Source organism: Enhydra lutris, unplaced genomic scaffold, assembly GCF_002288905.1.
Source record: "Enhydra lutris kenyoni isolate GAN:26980312 unplaced genomic scaffold, ASM228890v2 scaffoldscaffold1, whole genome shotgun sequence".
NCBI lineage: Eukaryota > Metazoa > Chordata > Mammalia > Carnivora > Mustelidae > Enhydra > Enhydra lutris.
The window spans coordinates 17,206,869-17,231,966 of NW_019154085.1; the positions used below are offsets into that span (position 1 = coordinate 17,206,869).

Genomic DNA, 25,098 nt, shown 5'->3' on the forward strand with positions numbered 1-25,098 from the left:
TCTGGCATAGTTGACTGTGTAGATTGTCATTCTCCGAAGGGACCACTGGAGGGGCCGCAGATGTGGGGGAGGTCATTCTTTACTTTTGTACCTGTAAGGTTTGAGGTGTCTAGGAAGCCTCCAAGGGGAGTCATGCCACCCATCCCACGGGTAATTCACATCACTCCCCTGCTCCAAACCCTACCGAATGCAAATCACACTCCTCATGCCCCTCAGCACCACCTCTGGCATTATGGTCCTCCATGACCAGGCTCCAGACTCCTCTCCACACTCAACCACTTCTTACTCACCCACTGTTCTCCAGCCAGTGTCAGCAGAAGGTCTGTGATTACTCTCACCCGCCTCCCTTGGGCACACTCTGGGCAGCGAGACGCAAGAGAGGTGAGAGGCTGCGCAGACAAGCTTAGTGTTTAAGCATGCAGTCTCTGGACCAGTCTGCCTGGCCTTGAATCTGGGCCCTGCTACTTCCTGTGTGACCTTGGTCAGGTTGCTTCACCTCTCTGTTCTTTAGCTGCCTCACCTGCATGCCACGGATAATAATAGTACGCACCTTGTAGAGCTGTTGAAAGGAACAAACACGGAGAAAATGCTTGGGATGGAACCAGACCTGCTGGAGGCCTTCAGGAAAAGGCTCCAGTGGCTTCAGCTCTCTCTGATTCTAAATCAAGCTTCGGAAACTTATTCCTGAGCTCCTCAAGGACGGTAGGAGCACTGTCCTCAGCACTTCTGTTTCCGCTTCTGAATTGCAGGGGAAGAGAATCGCGGTGGCAGGGTTCCCTGGGGTCTCAATGAAATGATACAGAAAGAAGCCCTTACACACACACACACACACACACACGCAAACACACGCAAACACACACACAGAGAGAACATGGACTCTTCACTGTGGTCCTTGCCCTTAGTGAAGAGGGATTCTGATGACCTAAGACTGCTGGAGGTTTATACCCCAAATCTCCCTCTTGCCCAGGCTTTAGAAGTCAATGGCAGAGGAACCGGGGCAGGTGAAGGTGTGGCAGTGATACGAATATCTGATCAGCTGCGGATAAGATACATGAATATCTTATCCAAAAATCGCATGTACGACTCTGAAAATAGATACAATCTAAATTGATCGAGAAAAAGCCACCCTCGTGAACAGTGTGTTTTTTCCCACCAGAATGTCCTTTCTCCAGGCAGTGACTGTGGACAGGAAACTGGATATTGCTTCTCCTAAAAGGCGGGCGAAACTATCTTTAGAATTCCGGACACTACACTCTTGAACCTGTTGGCCCTCCAAGTCTGACCTTGAAATCGCACCGTTGTCTCTTGCATGACAATCAGATGAAATCCTCAGCGTTTGGATAATGAAACTCGGAGGCTACTGTTACAATAGAAAGAGAGAGATGATTTGAGTGGCCTAACAAGTGAGGACAATCTGTTCCTTTGGTTGCCATTCTCTTTAGATAAAACCTCTCCCGTGGCTAAAAAGACCATGGGGTGATTATATGCAGCCATTGCTCAGATGGATTTCATGACTTCTTTGTGGCCACTCACAACAGTCTGGCTTTCCACGGGCTTCCTTCTCCACCTCTGCTTTTGTGCAGCTCTTTCTGATGGTCCTAGGCACCCACTAGCAAGTCACACCCTCTCATAAAGGAAATTATTTGGGCAGGACCGTTTTTAGGGAATACCTCCCGTCATCTGATGGGGTAGGATGAAACACTCTTAGGGACCCTTTTCCAGATAACATCTGCCACAGGGTTGCATCAGATCCCATCTTCATGGGATGGGATGGCACAAACAGTTGGGATATAACTAAACTCTTGTGTTTATAGTCACTGTTGAAAAAGACACAAAAAAGGCATTAAATGTGGGTGATCGATGTTACTGTCTTAAGCCGTTTTAGACATGTCTTCTGAGCCCTGAGTCATTATCGTTCCACCTTCATTTTCTTCGCAAACATTTCCTTGGTGTTAACCAGGGCCAAAAGCCTCTCCCGATCCTTCTCTTCCCACTCCGATTCTCAACAAAGAGTAGGAGCCTGCTCTTCATAACGCAATGGGAAACGTGAGTGATGAAAAGGAGATTTTTTTTTTCTCCTTTCCAAAATCCTTTCTATAATGCCGGCCATCAAATGATCGTTATATTTTATATTTTATGATTCTATGAAATGTGCCGAAATCAGAGCTACGTAATACACATGGCAGAAGGCTCTGCTAATCCTGGGTGACCACCTTCATGCCAGAATGAAGGGTGAAGGCCTGGTAAGTAGAAACCTGACACGGAAGGAATTCCAAACACAGACTAAAAGCTTCTCTGGCTACATCACACGGGCAACTCCAGCGCCCACGATACTGTTCCTTTGTGCTGATCTCCTTTTAGCTTTGCCATATTTGCAGAAGAACTGTGCTGCAAAGCGTCAGCATCAGCTCAGCTGCTGAGTAACGCATGCGTGGCATGCCTGACAGGACGATGGCTTCGCCAGGTGTCGACTTTCTGCCAAGGGGTACGAGTCCCTCTCGGAGCGCCCTGAGTTTCCCATCATGTTACTTCCTCCCATCTGAACCCCAGATTTGGGCACCACCGGTTCTTACCAAAAAAGGAAATCCACAAAGGCTGCCTGGGAAAAGTTAAGAAATTGTCTTTGGGCTCGCGGCTAATAGCACGCAGGGTATTTTACAGAAATTAAGGGGAACAAGATTCTGCCTTTCAGAAGCTTCTCCCTGAGCGAGGAATCCCATGCTTGTGCCAAAGGTGGACATACTCGCCTCTTCTTGTAAATTCTTTATGACTTTCACACATTTTACTGCGTACCTTATTTTTATGCCTGCTAAATGTATCCCTTCTCGAAGCAGACTCTCTTCTAGTCCCTAAATGTGTCTCAAGCTCAATTGTTTCTCCCTGTTGTTCTTCAACCTCACCGGCCATTCCTTCCCCTAAAGGGAGCTCGTTGGATGAGAGACAGTGATGGTTCTTAAGCTCGGCGTGGAAACACGTAGGTGAATTATGATCAGCTCTGTATTGCAAGGATTTGTTACTGATACTTGAACTGAAGGTTGCAAATAATTTATTTTGATAAATTACAACAGACTTGAGTTTTCTGCCTCAATAATGTTGCTCCCACTCCCTTGAATCGCCTTGTTCTTTCTTGAGTGGGAGGGAAGGGCGTTGTATTCCCACAGGTGGTAGGGAAGTTTGCATAATCCTAGCTTCTGCCTCTCTGAGGCTCAAGCGGCTTATATGAGAGCCATCCATCATGTGTGTTCCGGTAAAGAAAAAGTTGGGAAGTGCTGTGACAGAAGGGAACCGGACATCACCTCTACCTCTTATTCATGGTCATCAATCCTCAAGTCCCGGTGCTTGAAACCGTGGTGATTGCCCCTGGCTGTCACCTTTGATATTCTCTCCCTAAGGCCTTCATTTGAGATCCTGTGAATTGTATTTTTAATTGGATACATTACGGTGTTCCTAGATCATTGTGTTTATGACAGAAAGAAAGAAAATTTCTTTGCCGGATGATAATAAACACAGTCCTTAACTGATTCTTGAATGAATATACTTAACCTGTACTACTTAGTCACATTGACCTCACTGGTAAGTCAAGGCAATTAAATGTGAGCCCAAGATTTACTAAGCACATACCGGTGTTTCAAGTACTATAGAAGACAACAGAGGATACTTCTGTTCTGAGCAAATGAGACAAATACAATAACCTATGCCCTGATAAGGTTTATAGTTGTTCCTTGTTAGACCCAATCCAACCCCTTTTTTCAGCCCACCATCTTGTTTTCCTTCCCCCTTTCCTTCTTTAAAAATTAGAGACCATGTAATATACACGTAATGTAGAACATGGTGACTGTAGCTAACACGGCCGTATGATATATAGGAAAGCTGTTAAGAGTGTAAATCTTAAGGGCTCTTATCACAAGGAGAATTTTTCCCCTTTATTCTTCTTTCTTTTCTTTTCATCATGTCTATATGAGAAGATGGATGTTAGCTAGAACTATTGTAATCATTTCATAATAGCTGTAAATCAAACCATCATGCTGTACAACTTAAACTTATAAAGTGATGTATGTCAATTATTTCTCAATTAAACAGGGAAGAAGAAATAGAGACCAGTCTTACCTTGACCTTTGCCAGTCTCTGGCTCTCAGTGAGAGTCTGCTACCTCCTTTTATTTTTTTAGCCACCGACCTATTTCCACTCCTTCCACACTTCTGACCATCTTTTATTGTGCATGTTTATGGGTTTTCTCTTCACTTTAAACCCTCATTAACAAATTCAACACACATTTATGGAGCACCTAGGGTGTGCAAAGCCATGTGCTGAGCTTTGAGGGCAATCACTGCAGATATAAGACTCAGTTCTTTCAAGATGTTTGTGCTCTAGCTAGTACATAACTGGTCTTTTGCCCACATGAAGTGAGAATGACCTACTGGGATGAATGCAGAAAAAACAGATTTTCTTTGTAATCCAGGAGGGAAGGAAGAGAGAGCAGGGGCCAATAGGAGTATTCAGGATTGTTCATGGCCCATCTTCTATTCCAGTAAGTATAACCACCTCATTCCCAGCTAAAAAGTTTTGCCAGTGACTCAGTCTTTCCAATACTGAGCCCTTTCCCCATACAGGATTGCCTTAGCAAATGTAGGCACGTGCCTTGCATCCTTCCATAGCGTGAAGACTTGGAACCTGGGGGCTGGCTCCTGACCCGCTTAGTGTCTGGTTTTCAGACCCTTTTCTGTTTAATGAAAACCAGTGACATACTAGGCTGGCAAAAAGAGAAAAATCTCATGTAAAGAAAGTGATTGTTATTGTTTCTTCACATATCAACACCATACAGCCTTGTCATGTTTCGGCTTAAAGGTTAGCATTCGTTATTGCCGGTGTCCTCATCTATGTGATTGGAAACTGCGTAACCGAGGTAGTTCCTATGAGTTTTCCAAGCAAAAGCTGAAGCCTTTGGCCTCCAAAAACGATCCTAATCAAGAATAAAATAGGAAGGGGTGCCTGGGTGGCTCAGTGGATTGGGTGAAAACTCTGCCTTCCACTCAGGTCATGATCCCAGGGTCCTGCGATCGAGTCCCACATTGGGCTCTCTGCTTGGCGGGGAGCCTGCTTCCCCTTCTCCCTCTGCCTGCCTCTCTGCCTACTTATGATCTCTCTCTCTCTCTCTCTCTCTCTGTCAAGTAAATAGATAAATAAAATCTTTAAAAAAAATAAAATAAAATAGGAAAAAAGTAAACAATGAAAAATGTGAAAAAAATAAGCAAAATTTTAGAAGTATAGATATTTTCATGATCGCTTCCTCAAAGAGGTATATTATAAAGAAAACAAAAACAGACTAGTTCCTTCTTCCTTAGGTAAATACGGTTCCTGAGTAAGATTTTTCAATGGAAAAGTGTTCTTTTTTTTAGGAAAATTAGTAACACATTCAAATAAAACTCATGAGGTCACCTGCAGAATGAGGGGTCTGGAAGTACTGATATATTTGCCGTTCGGGTCCTTGTTTTCATCATAGTCTCTGGAGGAAGCTGCCCCGGGATTTCTCAAAGTTGACCGGTAACCGGAAACATGCAACATCGGTCACTTCTATAAGCATTTCTTGGGCCCCAGAATGGACTGGTTTTTGTGCTTTCCTACAAACACTAAATTTCACCCAAATATACAAAAGGGAAACTCAAGATCCGCAAAGCTAAATATTCAGCTCCTTATTCTTCTTTCTTTTTCCTATCAAGTTAATGAGAAGGGCTTTTTTTTTTTTTCTCCTGTTTAAAAATCATTCTTGTGTGTGTGTGTGCCAGGGGTCTCTGTGTGTGCACATAACACGCACACAATATTCACCTGCCCTTAGAAGTCACTCTGGCAAAACCCAAAAATGCTGGGTTTTGAGGAGAAAGTTATTCTAAACAATAGCAGCGCCCCCCGCCATCAAAGAAGGAAAATTCTTCCATCACTCTTTGAACCTTAACAGTGTTTTCGTAGGCCAGCTCATTGTTTTTCTTCTCTATGAAAAATTAAAAACAATAACTGTTTTGATGAGTTCTCCGGGAAAAGACAGTTTCCATGATTTCATTTCTTGACAAAGAACAGCTACCTCACTTGGTTTCTGCCACATGTAAGCAAACTCCCAGCTGTAAAACCTCCCATCAGAGGAAAGGATATGGGTCCACAAAACCCTCAGAGTTCTTCCCAATCGCCCATGGGAAGAAGCCCGCCTGTCCCTTGCTGGGAGAGGTGAAGGAGTCGCAGGGGTGAGGTGTGGGAGAAGAGATAACTGGCTGCCCCACCCCACCCCACCCCACCCCTGTGTGGTCACAGCGACATTCAGGGTGGATTCTGCCCTGTCACCACTTGGTCTGGGTTGTCTCTTCAAAAAATAAAAAAATAAAAAATAAAAAAAAACACAAGGTGTGCCTGTCTTTTATAATGTTCTGTTTTAAAGGAGAGAAATCTCCGCGGAGAGCCCAAGACCCTAAAAGTCCAAGGCCTGGAATTCCTCCTTTTTCTCTTTCCATTTTAAACAGGAAACATTCCCGCTAAGAGGGTCCGGAGGGAGCGTTGGTTGTATGTTCATTTTAAGGCAGATAATGTTTGTGTGTTGCAAATGTCTGTGATTTATCCCAAGGGCTTAAAATTAGTGCAGAAAAACCACATGTTTCACTTCATGCAGAGAAATAGCTTCAGTGGGTTTCAAGAGAAAGCACAGGTTTAGAATATTTTTTTAAGTGTTTCGGAAATCTCTAACATGAACCGAAAGGAAATAGACATGGCGGGCGGGGAGGAGGGGGGCTTAAAATATTTTAGGACAAAAGAGATAATGAATGCTGGAAGTTTTCTAAATCAAAAATAAAATTCAAAAGGAAAGGGAAGATGTAACCCCAATCCTTTATTTCCCAGGGCTGGAGTGACAGATTTTGCGTGTGTGCTCCATTTGTCATGGACAGTTTAAAAGAGAGCAAAGCAAACTGCACTGAATAACAGCAGTTGATGTTATAATAACTTGTACACAAACAATTTAATTTTTTATCTGAAAACTCCAGCTAAATTATCCCAAGCTCGAGGATCTTTCATTATTATACATAGCCCAATTAAGACATCAAAAAGTAGAAAGAGAGCGCTATCGTTCAGCCTCCTGACCGTGCTCACATGCTACTTTCCACAGGCACCCGAGCTTGGAGCCTGTCAAACCTTCACTGATTTGTGGGAACTTACAGAGCCGTTTTAACATCAAACTGCAGATTACAGGGTGATTTTGACCCTCATTGACGGTGCTTGATTAACCACAGACACTGTGTTCTTAGAGGTCTGTCATTGCTTTCAAGTGCTCTCCCAATTTGGATTCTGACATTGAAGAGCTTTTCATTAATTATTATTGTTGCTTTTTTTTTTTCCTTTTAAAAAATTACAGAAGGGGGCACCTGGGTGGCTCAGTGGGTTGAGCCGCTGCCTTCGGCTCAGGTCATGATCTCAGGGTCCTGGGATCGAGTCCTGCATCATTAAGACTTCCTAATAAAATAGTCTAATTGGTAGAAACAGAAATGTGGGATTCCTTTACATTAATTTTTTTTTAAGTAAGTTAATAACAAAAATTTATTTTAACATTAACTTATTTGGAGTAAAGTGTAATAATCTTTGCACAAACATAACACCATGTCTCATTCTACAAGTTCCCAAAAAGCTGAAATCAATTGATATCATTTTAATGAAGAAAGAATAAATGAATCATTAGAACTTGTAGGGAATTGGGGCGCCTGGGTGGCTCAGCGGGTTGGGCCGCTGCCTTCAGCTCAGGTCATGATCTCAGGGTCCTGGGATCGAGTCCTGCATCGGGTTCTCTGCTCGGCAGAGATCCTGCTTCCCTCTCTCTCTCTCTGCCTGCCTCTCCATCTACTTGTGATCTCTCTCTGTCAAATAAATAAATAAAATCTTAAAAAAAAAATTACAGAAGGGAGACTAGTAGAAAGTGGGAAGGATTGGGCGATGATAGCAGCGAATATGAACACAGAAGGTTTATGGGATTTTAAGAGCTACAAACAGAACTCATCTGTTTAACCCCAGGCTAGACAAGATGCAGTCATCTGTACACGGTTTAGAGACGGACGGCTTCTGTTTCAGCAAATGGGTCAGAGGATGCTTGTTGTCTTCGTAGAGACATCCAGACAGGGTCGGTCGCTTGCTGTGAGCGTTTCTTCTGGCCCCAGACCGTACTGTGCGCCTGCTCGTTACCCAGTGCTGGCTCAGCTCTTCCTGCTCTGCCCCTGGCCTGCTGGTGCTTCTTGGCTTGGTGATAGAATTGCTTTACCTCGAGGTTCTAGGTGGCTAATTCCCAGCTCTGGGTTAGGACTTTCTCTAGAGACTGTAGAGAGGGGAGGGCACATGGGGAATGTGAGAGAAGCTAACCAGAGTTAGACCGAGACCATGGCTCATGTCAACAACGCCCCACAGACCAAGCAGGGAACGTTATAAGCCTGAATAACCCGTACACTTCTACCGCCATGTCTGTGACATGGTTCTGTCATGGGAGGGAAGTATCGAGGAGGGGGTCAAGCCATCCCGCTTTAGGAGAGCTGAAGTCAGCCTTGTTTATTTATAAAACCAGTATGGCCACTGCACAGAAGGCCAACACACAGTGCTCTAAGCCAGGTAGATGTAGATTTCTCTCTCGGGCACCAATCTGAGTATCAGTCGTCCTGGCTGACATGGGGTTCCATGGTGTCAAGGACATGGGCCCTTGCCCTCTTGTTGTTGGACCTTCCTCAGCACATGGCTTCCTCCGTGTAGTGTAAAATGGCGGCTCCCACGGCCAAAAGGAAGGAGAGAAGGAAGAAGACAATTCCACCTCTTCTTTTTAAGGGCGGACCTCACTTCGGTTCACACCCCATGGGCCAGGCCTAGTCTGTGACCACACCAAACTACGCGGGAGGCTGAGGAATGGGGTCTTCAGCTGGACTGGCTTAGTAGCTGCTGACGTGTGTCTGTTCTTCTCTTTCCAGGGGAGGACCAGCCGATCCCGTAGACTATCTGACGGCCACACCTCGAGCGCTCTACAAGGAAAGGGAGCTTCCATATTACCCGGGGGTTCATCCTGTGCGTCCTCCCAAAGGGAGCTACCCCCGCCCCCCAGATCTGAGGGTCGCAGACCTCCGGTATCCTCAGTATTACCCTCCTCCGCCAGCCCCCCAGCATAAAGGACCCTTCCGACAAGATGTTCCACCTTCCCCCCCTCAGCACCACAGAGTGCCAGCCAATCCAGAAATGGGTAGACCAGGCCCCCGAGGGGGCAGCCCAGACCAGTATCCCTACCGAGCCCAGGATCCCAGGCAGAAGAGCCCCATGACTGCAGCCGTGTAGCTGAACGCCGCCAAGCTCAGCCCGGCCCAGGGAGGGACACGTGGGACATCACCTTTGCCCTTCCTAGACTTTCAGGACTTCCTCCTGTTCAGACTTCTCCATGGGATGGATGGGTTTTTCTCACCGAGGTTGCAACACTTGACTGCTGGCCAGAGGCAAAGAGGAGGGGACAGGAGGGTGGGGGATCCCGAGGAAGAGGGAGGACGGGCTCTTACAGTTACTGCCTGAGAGTCGAAAGACGTTTAGGATTGTTCAGTTCAGTGAGAGCGGCAGTTAAACAGGCAAATAACAATGGAGACGCTGCACACAGGGCCTCTCTGGTGCACACGAGCCCCATGGAATTGGCCGCGCGGAGGCAGTCTCCGAGGCTCGGGCTCAGCCCTTTAGGAAAGCTGTTAAGTCTGAAGAGTGGCTGCAAATACGAGCATCTTAAATGAGTAGTTTTTTGTTTTTTTTTTTTCCATTGGGAAAACAAAACAACAGCAAACATGACTCGTGATTTCCTTGAAATGTTTATACCCAGAGGAAGGCTGCATTTCCCTATTTGCAGAATTTATCAGGCTCCCGGTACCACTCATTTGGCAGAATTACTTTATGTTTTCTTACTTTTTATATTAGAAGAAAATAAGATATGAATGCAGTAGTAATGTCCTGGGAGACCGTGCAAAGCCAGTCAGGGCTTCCAGAAGGAATATATTCTGTGGACCAGGTTAAAGAGGGCCCAAAATCCCGTGGTCCTCACCTTCCTTCCCCACAAGTCCCGGGCAAAACATCACTGAGAGATCAGGTTTCAGAATCATCCCCAAATCTCCTGCCTGTAATTTTCGTAACCCCGGGCCTCTACTTTCAGGATCCTACTTGAGGGCTAAAATGTAGTTGGGAAAAGGAGATCCTGCTGGTTAGGTTACACAGGAAGCAATGCTCCGGAGACGCCAATTCATTGCACAGTGTCCAGTAGTGCCATCTGCACCGGGGACAGGGAGGGGCTGACTGTGGCCTTTGGGGCTGATAACTAGGAGGTGGAAGGTGGCAGTGACTAACAGTGTGTGTGTGTTTGTGCGTGCACACGTGTGTGTATGTGTGTGTGTGAAGGCATGTGATTACCAGAATGGAGAACGTACGATAAAAATGCTTTCTGGAAAGTTTGATGGGGAAGGAAATAAAAGGGAAAAAAAAGTCAGAAGGGAAAGGAGAAGAGGCGTGAAACCAGATCATTATTTATCTGCTGTATTTCAGTCACAAACATCAGGGCAACACCAAGGCCAGCATCTCCAACTGGAAAGTTTCGCGGCTTTGAAAAGCCGACACCCCCTCCCTCCAAAACCCATCATGTTTCCTTTGAGCTTTGCAGTGATTTTCTACTTATTCCAGCAGGACTTCTAAAACTTCCAACCTGACCCAAATGAGCACACAACAAAAGACTGAGGACCAGCAAAACAGCAAGCTTGAATTGTTCGGGGACGCTTAGACTTTAAGCCTTTGCTGCTCCTTCTCCATTCCCTCCGAACAAAACAAAACAGTCTTGAGTTCAATGTAGACATATTGTGGCTGAGATTAGAATACCCCTGACTGACAGGGTTTAATAAATTATAGTATTATGGAATATACAGAGTATCCAACCCAGTTTAGCCTTTTTTTTTTTTTTTAATTTAAAATAGAGTTGCATTACCAGGAATGAAGCAACCGCTGGTTTTAGACCTAAATGGTTGTTATTTACTGGACTTTAAGAGGTATCATTTTCTAAACTGCAATTTAGTTATGGCCATCTTAAAAACAGACTGTCAAGCGGTGTTTGGCCATCTGCCGTCTCTCGTAAGCGAGCACCTTATACTGTTTGCAAATTGCGCAAGGAGGCCGAGGGCCTTGTGCCCTGCTCCCCCAGAGGTGGAACGCAGGGGAGCTATGGGGCTTCTCCACGTGCTAAATGACACTTTCCCCTCAAACTAAATAAACTTTCCAGAAGAAAATGATGAAGTGAGGGAAAGGTAACGTGTTGGGGAGCATTAAAAATCAGCTCTTCGATCTGTTGCATAGTTTAACCAAATTTCTCCAGGCTGTTGGATGTAGTCAAGCCAGAGTCTCCTTCTGGATTAAGTCCAAGTCCACACGAGGGGCAGCCAGAGGCAGTGAGAGAAAGGGACATTTCTGTCCATGTCAGAGTAGGGGCTGTTGTAGAAAGAATGCCCATGTTTTGACCATGTGGCCACCTTGGGAGCACAGTACCTCCAGCTTACAGGCTCTGGGCAAGCCGCTCGAAGCATGATTTTGTGTTTATACAAAGTCAATAGAACACTTGTCAATCCTAGGGGGCAGCCAGGGATGAGAAGGTACTGTTAAAGTGAATAAAAAGTAGATTATAACCATCTTCTTTTCTTGCTTGACGTATATAACGCATGCCCTATTTGACCCTGACCAAAAGAAGCTACCTTATGTGTGACAGAGGCTGTGTCAAGCCATGCCATAACTGAAAGCAGGTTGAAGGTAAGCTTTATAAATGCCTGTGTCCCAGCCTTCCTCTGTCACCACCCAGAAGTTGCAGAACTCTTGCCCAGTCTCTGGGAGAGCAGGTTGTTTAGAATATTTAGAAGACCAGGCTGGAATCAGTAGTAGGAAGTAGTTCTCCGTTAATTTATAGCCTTGGAAAGACTCAATCAGGTGTTTGCTTGTTGCTCAGAATATAATAACCCCAGGGGGCACCTGGGTGGCTCAGTGGGTTAAAGCCTCTGCCTTCGGCTCAGGTCATAGTCCCAGGGTCCTGGGATTGAGCCCCGCATCAGGCCCTCTGCTCAGCAGGGAGCCTGCTTCCTCCTCTCTCTCTGCCTGCTTCTCTGTGATCTCCGTCTGTCAAACAAATAAATAAACTTAGATTAAAAAAAAAAAGAATATAATAACCCCAGGAACAGAGTGACACAGTGAGCTGCAAGCCCAACAACACGCACCCACTGGCTCCTGATCTGACCGCAGGGTCATCGAGGCCTTGAAAGGATGTTTTGGCCTGGAGTCACTAGATATTTTAAGGAGCTCTGTTTTATACCTTTCTGCAGGGGGAGAGATAGGAAAGGGAGCAGACCATTGAAAACTTTGAGGTGCAGGAGAATTCAGTCCTCTGCCAGGGAGGAAAACTGCATCTTGTTAACCCCATGTGCCATTGGACTGTGGCAATATCGCTCTTGGTAGAAAATTGCTTCCCCACAATATTGCATCAGTGGATGAAAGCCAATCTCAAAGACAGGCGCATCTTCTTAAATCATAATTGAGTAACAAACAAAAATTGAAAAAAAAATTATCGCGAAGTTCATTATTCCTAGATTTGTAGGTCAACATGCATTGACCCCACAGGACAGCAGGGAGCAAAGATCTTATAATCATGAGCGTGGTGAGACCCACAGAGCCACTGTCACCCCACGGAGCAAGCTGTGCCTACTGCCCGATAAAGGATGTGTGTGACTTCCTTGTAGCTTTGCTTGTGTCACCAACTAAATAAAATCAAAACGTGGTTCATTATTTCCTTTAAAGACTCCTGAACTTGTTGAACTGTCTTCATAAGGAAATGCACCTGACAAGGTGCGTAGAGTCTATATGCATAAAGACCCAGCCTTTAAAGATTATTTGTTCCTGTAACCTAGAACCCCAGCATTTGCTTTCTTTGGAGAAACATTTCAGCCTTTCAGGGGGATAGAGAGATCTGCAGAGTTTGGATAAGAATGTATGTCTATAAAATTCCCATAGGCATGAAACTCTGAAATCCGCAATGAACCGCCTTCAAATTGGTGCTAAATTGGGTAGACACCCTACTGCTTTCTGAGTCCAGGAGCAACAAAAAGTCCAGATTTCATGCAATTAGGCGGGAGGGACTTGGATCCAGAAACAGCCACAGGAGTATTTCTCTGCACTCCCAGTTTGCACGGACTTAGTGGGAAATGATGCCACAATGAGACCAGAAAGGAGAGTCTCCCTACAAAGTCACCTCTCTGAAAAAAAGGAGAATAAAAGGTAGATATCTAAAATAAGCCTAGAATCTGATATGCAGCTACGACTTCTAAGGGAAACTCTCTTCACCCTCATGTCCTTAAATAGTAATAGAATCACACAGCGCCTGACTTTTAAAGATGGGCTTAACTCACCAGCCTGGAGTGCCGAGTGAACTAACCCCAAAGACTGTCTCCTGACTTGGCTCTGGGAGAGTGTTCTCTTTCCTCGATGTGGACTGCCGTGCTGTTTACTACTGGAACATAAAAACAAGCCCTACTGTTTATACAGTCACTTCTTCTAGTGTTTTCCTGTGCTTTTATGACACCAAGTCTGTTCATAAGTTCTGAAGATAAATTATGTGAAATCGTATTTTGGCATACGGGGGCGGAGAATGAATTTCTTACAGACTTTTTAGGATGATCCCATTTGTACCACAGAAAACATTTTGGATGTTGTTATATACGAATATATAAATTTTTCTCGTTTTATTTTGCATTAAAATAAAGCTTTATTCAGTCAGTAAGACACCAGAGTGTTGGTTTTCATTCCCCACCTGTTTGTTTTAGGATGGGATGAACGAATAGGTTGGTCTGGTTCTGATCACCCTTGAACAACAACGTCATGGGATAGAGGATATGAGGAGAAAGCCTCTATCCCATGCCAGTCTCCCAAAAAACACACTCAAGTTGGAGACGAGCACGCAGGCCCTATGTTTGAGAGGGCCCTTGGGCTCAGTACCCACAGAAGGCAGAGCAAGAAGGCAGGGCTGGTATTGGCTACCCTTGAGGAGAAGGTGGGACCCAGGACTGGGCAGTTCTCTTCCAGTAAGGCAATCCCCAAAGGGGGCTGACAGCTGGGGACAATCTTTGAGAAGTATTCGTAGAGGTTGGGAAAATTGTCCTTCTTATATTTCTTTCTTTCTTTCTTTTTCTTTTTTAAGATTTATTTATTATTTGAGGTAGCGGAGGAGTAGAGAATCCCAAGCAGACTCTCCACTAAGCATGGAGTCCAACCCAGGGCTCAATCCCACAACCCTGAGATCATGACCTGAGCTAAAATTAAGAGACGGATGCTTAATCGACTGAGCGCCCTGGGCCCCCCAAATTGTCCTTCATTCTTGAAGTGCAATGTGGGCATTTCCAACCAACATCCAACCCAGCTGACCCCTCCTTCTCATGCTGGCAACGTTCTCACCTTGCCTATGGAATCATGATTCTGAGTGGGTTCTCCTTGTGACCATCCCTGTGTCCCGAGCCTCTTTATTAGCTTGTCCTCAGACCTCCCCAGATTCTTGGGCAAGCTCGTTCACAGCCAAGATTTCAGCTACCATCTCCGGAGAGATTTGCTCATAATCTCCAGCTCAGAGCTATCTCCCAGGCATGTGCATTTCCACTTTCCCACCGATCGTCCCCGCTTGAACTTTCCACAGACCCTTTGGACTCAGTATGCTCCAACTGGAAGCAAAAGCTTTCTCCTAAGAAACCTGCTTCTCATGATTCTGTCCTGGCCAATGGCCCCACCATGTTCACAGCTACAAAATAGAAACCTGGAAATGATCCTTGCCTTTCCATTTACAACTCTGCCCCTTCCTCCCACCCATCACCATCTGATATGCTGGAAGGCTAGCCACTGAACCCAATCAGTCCCTGCTTCCTGACATCTAGCCTTGGCTCAGCCCCTTGCTTCTCATCCAGCCTGTTCACTAGCTTTCTCAATGGTCTACCTCCGACCGTGCCTCCTTCCAAACCGCCTCTATACTATAGAGACCCAGCACCTGCGCTGGTGAATAAAATTTGATTGGAACACATACATACCCATTTGCCTAGATATTGTCTAGAACTCTTTCCCATTACCGTACCAGCTACTGCTCTATCCTGCCGAAGGACTTGAGCTGGAGTGGAGATCAGACGATGTATGCTACTCTTCCAGATGCAGCATAGTCTTGTTGAAAGACACTAGTTCTGAAAACAGGCAGACCTGGATCTAAGACCAGGTTTAAGCGCTAATCGGTTGTGTAAATACTGATCTCTCTAGGCCTTGACTTCACCATTCGTGAAATGGAACCACTCCACATCTTAGGGACTTGTCTTGAGAATTAACTTCCATGACACATACAAGGGTTCCAGAGCCAGGTTAGGCCAGCTCCCGAGGGCCCACCATCTACACCTCTCCCCGACGCCATGTCGAGTGATACCACTTGGTAGTTTGACATAGGCCATGCGGGAGGCGTTTACAACACAGAAATCAGGATGGCCTACAGACAGAGACTTCTTCTTTCCCCTCTGAAGAGGCAGTGGTTCAACATTTACCAACACTCCACTGTAGAAAACATATCCGGCAGTCAAGGAAAGTTAATCCTTGCCCCTACGTTAGCACACATACTCATGCACACATGTATGCTCACACACACACACAGGTACACGCACACTCTTTAAAACCTTCTCGTGGCTCCCTCCTATTTAACAGCCTAAAGTCGAAAGCCCCGAGCCCCCCAGAACCACTCCCCTGTGCCCCTCCCTCTTCATGTCCTGCTGCTCCCAGCTTTCTATCCCGTGCTACTGTTATTTCCAAATTACTTTTACTTAATTGGGCAAGCTGTGCCTGTCCCAGCTCTGTCCCATGGTAACACACAATAAACAGAGCCGCTCGAAGCGCCCTTCGTCTGTGGCTCCTCATTCGTCCCTCCAGGCCCAGATCCAGCAGCTCTTTCTCTATGAAGACTTCAAGGCGGGAACTGGAGATTGGCTGCCTCACACTCATCCCACCCTCCTGCACAGGCCCTACTGCACGGCGGTGCTCATCCTGGAGACCACACTTCCCGCCGTTCCTCACAGCCGTGGTTCCACGGGAGGCCCAGCACCTACCGATCAGGCAGAACATGCCGCAGGGTGGAACCTAGGACCAGGCATGCTTCTGCCAGCAAACAAGGCAGCAGAGGCATTTGATTTCCTGCAAGAATGGCCCCTCGCTTCCTGGGTATCGAGAGGCTGTGTGAGGGTCATCCGTCCTGTGACCATGGATCCCAGCTGGGGCAACGTGATTCTGTGCCACTGGCCGGAGTGTCTTCCCATCGTTGAGTTCACAACTTCTTTGGGGAGCCAGTTCTGTAGCACTGTTCAGAGATGTCCTCCAAGGCCTGCCTAGAGCTGGCTTCTCTAGCCCTTCGAAGAATTCTGTAAGCCCCTAACTTTCCACATCAAATCCCTTTCGGTCTGCTGGAAGGGTTTCAGTTATCAGCAACCAACCTCACCAAGATGCCTGCCGCAGCCCTCCTCCCGAACCACGCGAGGTCGTTCCAACCTGAATGTTACCGAGATACTTTCTGCAGATCCTCAGTAAAACTTTTATTGCCTCTATTACGATGATTAGTTTTCATGTCTGTGTGGCCTTCTGAAGAGTATCGTATTTGTAACACATTGCCTGGCTCTGACTCGATGCTCAAGAAATATTTGCTGAATTCATTTGAATGAAGAAATGAGGTGTGAGGGTCCTTTTTCTGAATTGCCGTGCACTGCTGACATTCCACCTTGCAGCCCAAACCATAAATCTCCAAGTCCTGTTGTTAAAGATGGCCCAGTATTGTTCCTGAGGTAAAAGGTGTTAGCTCACGTAGGCAGGCCAGACTCTAATTTAAAACACGAAGCAGGCTAGGAAATTGTAAATGCAACGGGTAATGCATTATTTAGAGAGTAAAGAGAGACTTAAGTAAAGAGAAAATGTATTACTACAACCTACTAAGATGGAAAGACTTTTAGTGACAGATGATTACTATTATTATTGTATAATTTCCTGGATTTTAGAAAAGTGCTTTGCATTACTTGTTCCTTTCAGCAACTGTAGGTGGGGAACTGGAGGGCTCCCTGACTTCCTGTAAGGAAACTGAGTCCTATGAACAATGGTACTAAAATAAAAATTTAACAAATGCTCTTTAGGTGTATCCAAAGAAACCGGAGATTACTTCGTAAATGTCTTAACAATTGAGATTTCTTTGTCCACAGCCATGTTTGTTTCCACTAATCATTGTTTACCGTACATGCTGAATGTTTCGTGATCACAGTCATTTTCGCTTCTCGCGTAGTCAAAGAACATCGGTTCATACTGATTTTACACCCAGAGAAACTGAGGCATGAAGAAGCCAACCAGGTAACTGAAGGCCACCCAAAGGAGAAAGCTGACTTTCTCTTTATTCATGAAGTATTTTTTGAGAATTTTCTATGTTCCTGGCACTTGGTGGCTACCTTCTGAGTGGGCTCTCTGCTTCGCAGTGTGGGTGGGTGTCTCTCCAGCTTGCATGAAAAGCTCCTTCCTGGGCCTGTGGCCCAGTTTTGTACATCAGACCTGTGCCTCTCTAATCACCAGCCTCTCAGAGGTCATCAGGCATGGCCCCTGTCCTCTGGAAGAGGAGGAGAGATGCTTCTGCCTCAATGTTTAATGTTTAGTTATCATCCTTTCCACTGAAGCTTTATCTGGCTGTTTGTGACTGTCCCTCCCCAAAGCAGCCCACATACCTAAGTTTGCTGCATGTTAATCGGTGTGCAACACCATAGAAAAAGAGCTTTAACAGAAACCTAACATCCCTGGACGTCATCACTCTTCTGCCTCATCCATGAAATAAGAAGAACAAAAGTAAAGTACAATTCAACTGTAGCCCAACAGCTACTTCAGGTCAAACATTACAAAACACTGCAGGGAATCCCAGATGTGGACTAGGCTTGGACTCTGCCCTCGAGGTCCTGCACGTACACAAAACTCAGGGCTGACCGTGGTGCGTGCTCGCGGGAGGCATACAAGTCCAGGGAAATCTCGATTCTGACTTTAGTGTGGACAGGATCGTGTCAGTTTTATGGAAGACGTGACATCCTATGTGGCCTAAGAGGATGAGAAGACTGTCAACAGGCCTGGCAAGGAAGGCTATCAGCTTTCCAGCTACAGAACAGAACGTAAGCACCCACGACAGGAACCCTCTGGCTACGTGTGATTTGGGGGTGAGAAGGAATATAGGTTATGTAACGGGGCTGGGAGGTTAATGCTGATAATAGCTAATGTATTCAGTGCCTAGCAAGTGCCAGATCCTGGTCAAAAGGATTTTCATAATTTATCTCATTTAATCCTCAAACTCCATGAGAAAACAGAGCCTTAAGTGAATCAGTAAATTGCCTTTGGGATTTCAGACCCTACAAGAATAAATGACTTAAGGACTCCAGGGACGTGGGCGCTTGGTGAGGGGAGGGGGAATCACTCCATGAAAGAGTATTTACAGAAAACCAGCCCACAGGAAAGCACTATGCAGATTGAACTGGAAAAATTCATCAAATCAGCAGCTCTTACCAAAGAGGGGAGAGCTAATATTTACCAAGTGTTCAGGAGCTGTGATAGTGGCCTTCCCTACATTCATCTCATTTCTTCTTCACATCAGCAAAGTGAACACACTCACCCCATTTTACAGATGAGAAAATTGAGGCCCCAAGAGAGGAAGAACAGCTGTGGCTAGTAACGTGGCTAGTAAAAGCAGCTCTGGGCCCATGATTCTCCTTGCTACCCTCATGGAGATGAAAAGCAAATCTCAGCACAGTTTCTTTTAATTCTCCAAAACCTCCATGGTGATTACCATCAAAAGTGTGTGCAACATCGAAGAAAATTCAGAACTTATAAATGCAGATTCTGACATTTGAGACTCAAGAAACAGGCAGCCTTGTGCTCGTTCCACTCTATATTAAATGATAATCTATGTAGACCGCAGTCTTGAAAGGTATCCAGGCAAGTAAGTTGCACTTCCGGCTGAAGTCAGACAGGTAGATGAAACTTTGATGACTTAATTCCCCCAACTAGGAAAGGTATAAACAGACCAGGACTCTGCGTTGGAAGGAGGCTGCCAGGAAATTTATTAAGAGCAGTAAAGTGCAGGGCCATAATTTCAACAGGTTATCTGGCTAATTGTTTTCCAAGGCTTCCCAGCTCGGAACCGCTCGGCGTTCTCATCACCTGGGAAATGTGCGGGTTCCTTAGGGGATTTTCCTCCCAGGTAGCCACCTCCGTTCCGCAGTCACGGCTGTATTTTCGCTCAAAGAGCTGTCATTCCATTAAAGAGCCGCCCCAGCCCCACGCGCTGTCTTGCTGATCTTCAGAGAGATCTGGGGTGTCGCCCTTTGATTGATGGAGAGTGAAGCTCCGCCCCAGCCCTGTGCTTTATTAAAGCAGTTTCTGGCCATATTATACCTTTCCCCATTCCGCGCTCCCTATGGCTTTACCACCCCGGAGTCCAAATCCCTTTGATTGGAAAGTGGAGCCTTGGCTTTGTCTCCTCCCACCCTCCCGCCTCCCGACACCGCCCCACCCCCCGCTCTCCCCCCGCTCCCCCGCGCCCCCAGGTGCGCGATGCCAGAGTGGGGAGGGGTGACGGAGACCCAGACCCAGCCCTGCTCTCCAGGTGGCCTTTCAATATCCGTTTTTCTCCTGACCCTCTCTTGACCTTCACAGTGTGGCAGTGTTTGGCCTGGGGCTGTGCCTCTTCTTGGTGGTTTTGGGTTTTTTGTTTTGTTTTGTTTTGTTGTTGTTGTTTTTTTTTTTTTTTTTTTTTTCCATCCAGGCTTTAAAGGGGAAGCCTCAGAGAGCTGCGGCCACGCTGCAGTGGGACCCACTTTCAAAGTCTCCTGCTCTCTGGGCTGTGTTCTGCAAAATCACAGGATGCAGGCCCCCAGCAGAGACCCCAGGAGAGCAATGGGCATAGGACTATCTGCAGGTGTACCGACTGTGGTGCAGACGCTAGATGTGTGAACCCTCGTTTTGTCTGAGACACGGAATTTGTCCTCCATGGATAGATCGCCCCCCGCGCCCAACACACAAGCCAGGTCTGTGCCGCGAAAGGCTTGGGGGTGGGTGGAAATTTGCGTATTCGCGGCTGCCAGGTCCCACCATGCTGTGTTGAGAAGCAGTGAGGTCCTTCCCGAGCACCTGGCATTGGGACATCTCGGTCCCTCCTTAGCGGCACGTCCCCCAGCTCCCGGGGCTTTCGCTAAGACCTTACTGCTGTTTGTCACTCCGATCCCGCCCCATCACCCTGCCTCAGGGAACTCACTGGAGTGGGGTTGATGACAGAGTCACGTTGAGCCAATGTTGGGGTGTGCTAACTGGCAGGTGCGCACCCCCCACCCCAGTTTTCCGTGGGAGGATATACCCCTCCCAGGGCCCGCACTGCGGTAGGTGAGCTACAAGTGGCTCCTGGCATTGGCCAGCTGGGTGACCCACCTAGTTCCTGAGTCCTCAGCGGCTGCCTCAGAAGTATGATGATCACCCCGACTTCCCAGGTGGTGGGCAGATGACAGGAAATAATGCACATCAAGCACTTATGGTATCAGCAGAAGGAGGATCTATGTTATTTACCATTACTAGTCCTGATTTGCAAAGAATCTGTCTTTAAGTGGCAAATAGCACACAATCACCAAGAGAAAGCATTTCATTTCTAAATCTCTGCTTCCTACAAGGAGACCTGGTGAATTGCTGGTGGGTCTTCAGCACCCCTCTACAACTTGCTAATCTCTTTATCAACAGAGAGTGGACCTCGGACTTCTGCAGGCTCTAGCTTGAGTTTAATAACTCTGTTTTGCTTTCATTGAATTAATGAAATGGTATTAATTTTATAATTTTCGGGGCGCCTGGGTGGCTCAGTGGGTTAAAGCCTCTGCCTTCAGCTCAGGTCATGATCCCAGGGTCCTGGGATCAAGCCCCACATCGGGCTCTCTGCTCGGCGGGGAGCCTACTCCCTAGCCCCGCCTGCCTCTCTTCCTACTTGTGATCTCTGTCAAATACATAAAGAAAATCTTTTAAGAAATTTATAATTTTCTTCTATTTAGGACAAAATTATCCTGGCTTTTTTTTTTTTTTTCACATACTGTAGTGTTGTAAGTTTCATTAAAAATAAAATTATCTAAGGGGCGCCTGGGCAGCTCAGTCGGTGGGGCATCTGACTCTTGATTTTGACTCAGGTCATGATCTCGGGGTCATGAGATCAAGCACCACATGGGGCTCCTTCCCTCTCTCTCTGCCCCCCACCCCCACTCACATACTCTCCTTCTCTAAAAATAAATAAATCGTTTAAAAATAAAATAAAATTATTTAGGTAGATACTGAGTAAATAATGGTACAAATGGATATAGTAACAGCCATGGCATGGCCAAAACATGAAGTTCGGAAACACTGTGCTAAGCCAGCAGAGACGTATCCCACAGGTCTCTGAGGCTTCCACAAGGTAGAGTAACTTCTAGAGGATGTCAGCTATTTGTCTGAACCCTAGGATTCCAGGATAACCTGTAGATGCATGAAACAAGGCCGGAATGTTCTAAGAGTAGAGACTATGCTGACGAGGTAGGTTTCCCCCAAGGAGGATCTTGCCTGGCCTTTTGCCTTGCTTCTGGTTGGAGTTCTGCCATGGGTCCCTGGGTTCATTTTTTTTTTTTTTTTTTTTTTTTTTGCTCTCATCCCCTAGCAGTAGGTGACTGCAGGGACCTTTGGCTTGGTCTCCTGCCAAAGCCAGAGACAAGCCAGACTGTACCCAAGTATGACAGGCACCAAATGGAAGCTTTACTCTTTACTTTCCCCAAAGCCTTGGAATTGCATTCGCTTTAGTACAGGCCTCAATCTGCTTCTTTCGTCACATGGCATCTTACCTGTGGGCCTCTGTGTCCAAATTTCCCTCTTAGGAGGATGCCAAGCACTGGACTAGGATCCAACCTCATCCAGTATGACCTCATTTTCATTCGATTGTATCTGCCAAGAACCTATTTCCAAAGAAGTCGCCACTCACAGGTATTAGGGTTTAGGATTTGAACATATCTTCTGAGGGGGACACAGTGCATCTCATAATACTCTCCATTGTCCAGAGGCTCTGCCCCATCTCCATTCCTCTAGCCAGCCTCACATCAAAATCTCTGCCCTGTGTGCTGCCAAGATTCCTTCGCACTGACCAATGTGTACCCATGACCAACCCTAGAGTCCCCGCTAGTCCCTTCTAGCACTTCTTTTCCTTCTTTACTGAAAAGGTCACCCTTTTCTTGGGAGACTGGGAAACAGTGACCAAAGGATGGGGGTAATGAATGTCTGCCCAACCAGATGACTTATTATATGAAAAAAAGAAAGAAAGAAAGAAAAGAAAAGCTTTCTTTCTCAGATTTTCCTTTGATATAAGGAAGGTCATAGGGCTCACTTGCCTGGCCAATGAGTGGCCGGGGATTTCTGGGAAACTTTTGGCTTCCTGATACAAACAGCACATCACATCTCTCTCTCTCACTTGTTTCTTCCTTTTCCTTCCAGTCATAGCTGGAAGTACAACAATCATCTTGCTACCAGGAGGTGTTAAGCATAAAGATATGAAGCCAAAAGCCAACATGCTAAGTAACATTCAGCATGCAGAGATAATTTAAAATAGTCAGCACTTAGTGAGTATTTAATACGCTCCAGGCATGGTTCTGAGCACATTAAATGTATTAACTCCCTTACTCCACCAGCCACATTGTCCCAACCCATTCGTAGAGGAGGAAGCTTGCACGAAGCCATGCAGTGGGCTGCAAGGTCCATGCTAGAAACTTCTACAGTATTCTACCTCTCAACAAAGATAGAAAGAGTTTGGAGATCCTGAAGGCATCATTGAACTGCTGGCTCCTTTTCCTATTTTAAAACAATAAAGTAGAAGTGAGTGGGGCTTCCATTCCTTGCAGCTAATTGCAGTGTTACCTCTCAGGGTCACTGAAAGGATTAAATGAGGAGATCTATGTCTATGGATGGAGAAAAGCAATAACAGTTAATATTGTCTACAACACAGTAGGTTCTCAATAAATAATTGGTTTTATTGTTTAACCAGCTGGAAAGGCCAAATAATTAAATCAGTAGCATGGTAGGCAGAAGAATGGATTCCCAACAATAGCCATCCTCATCCCACCACACCATGAATACATTACATTCCTTGGCAAAAGGGAGTTTACAGGTGTGATTAAGGTTAAGGACCTGGAGATAGGGGGATTATGTTGCACTATCCAGGTGGGTCCAATCCAATCGCATGAGTCCTTAAGCAGAGGACTGGGATGAGAGAGCAAGTCAATGGCAGAAGGTCAGAGAGACAGTGGCATGAGAGGGGTTCGATACTCTGTTACTGCCCTGAGGTACAGAAATCTACGTGTTAGGATCAGAAAAGGCGTCTAGGAGCAGACAGAATGAGAAAGGGCTGGGGCGAAATCTCAGTCCTATAACAGCATGGAACTCAGTTCTGCCAACACCTGAATGAGCAAGAAAATGGATTCTCCCTTAGAGCCAATGTAAAGGAACACAGCCTGCCTACTCTTAGCCCGGTAAGTCCCATCCTGGATGTATGACCTACAGGACTAGAAGATAATACATTTACAATATGCTATCAAGTTTGTGATCAGTTGTTATTGCAGCAATAGAAAACTAATACAATTCATTATGGCATTTGGGGAAGCACCCAGAGGTGTAGCCTCAAGGTCTTTAGAGAAGAGTTAAGGACCTCCTTCAAAGGATGGTGAAAATCCCCCCATGGCATAGAACCATGAAGATTTCTGGAAAGTTATCTTTCCCGATGGTGAGACTGACTTTGTTTTAATGTGACAAGTAGCACTATTCTGATACACAACTCAGGCGGCATCAGCCCAGGAGTGCCGTTCCTACAGTAGGATGGGAACAGTGCCTCCTACAGCTGTGCAATGCAATAGCCCCGCTAGTTAGGGGGTTGTGTGGGATCTGTGAGGGTAGGGGCTAGAGCTTGGCATGGCAATGTCTGTACAAGGTATTCTACAGCTCGCCTCTCTCAAAAGCACCTGGCTGGAAGTCCCGGGATTTTTGATATTTGATGAGTGCAAAATGCTACTTCCTAATGTCAAAAATTCTACTTGAAAAGACAAAAAGGGAAGCTTTGGGGTTTCCTCCTCTCAGTAGAACCTCTACAGTCAGGTGAGCTGAGGTCAGTGTGAGCTGGTGTGGTCTGGCCACGCTCCATCATAGCTAACGGGGAACACAGCTTTATCAAGAAAATAGTCAGGTTTAAACCTGAACGCTAAGTCAAGGTCAAAGATGACCTTCAGATGACAAGGGTCTATATTTTGCGTCCAAATCTGGTGAAGGAAATAGTCAAGATCTTGAGAAAACCCTGTCCATTTTACCTTCTTACCTTTCTTACCTATCCTCCCAATTAGAGATTTAGAAACACTGTAGCCCACTGCTTGCAAGGACAGATTACAGGACTGGTTTGTCAAACACAGTCACATTTGCTGACAAAAAAGCCAGTTATGTAAAGAAGTGCAAAATGGAAATGCTGCACCATTTTCCAGAACAAAATCTGCCTCTAAAAAGGTGTAACTCCTTGCAAAATATGCTTCATCATTTGAATAACAAAATAAGATAGGCAAAAAAAAAATCAGACTTCTCAAAAGAGAGTCTGCATTCAGGTTGCAGGGAGTACAGGAATATGATGAATATTCTTGGTGTTATAAATGCTTTGTGAGAAAATAACGTGTTTTAGAAATGGAGCGGAGATAATACTGGAGACTTTGCTTTAGCGACTCTCAAATAAGTTTCAAGGCAGGTTTTCCTGTTTCTTACGGATTCCTGGAGTTCATGGTAAGAGCTGCCATTAAAATTCATTAGATGAAAAGTAAACTTATATTACAATTGATGACATTCTCTTCTAAATTGTTAGCCCTATTAGTGAGAAGCCTCGTCTGCCAAACTCTGTCTACGGTGTGCGCTCTTCTCTTGCATTTTAATCAAAGAAATGTGCCTTAAATGTTG

General features: G+C 45.9%; 1 protein-coding gene across 4 annotated transcripts in view; it reads left to right on the top strand.

Moving 5' to 3' along the window:
* Positions 1-9,502, top strand: part of LOC111141102 (par-3 family cell polarity regulator beta) — a 1,027,371-nt gene extending 1,017,869 nt beyond the window's left edge. For 3 of the 4 annotated variants that reach the window (XM_022493462.1, XM_022493453.1, XM_022493446.1), the window contains exon 22: positions 8,976-9,333. In XM_022493462.1, the coding sequence (XP_022349170.1) occupies positions 8,976-9,333 (358 nt within the window). Of the gene's footprint in view, positions 1-8,975 lie in introns of all 4 variants that reach the window. The other variant, XM_022493436.1, reaches the window with a different exon arrangement.
* Positions 9,503-25,098: the final 15,596 nt, after the last annotated feature.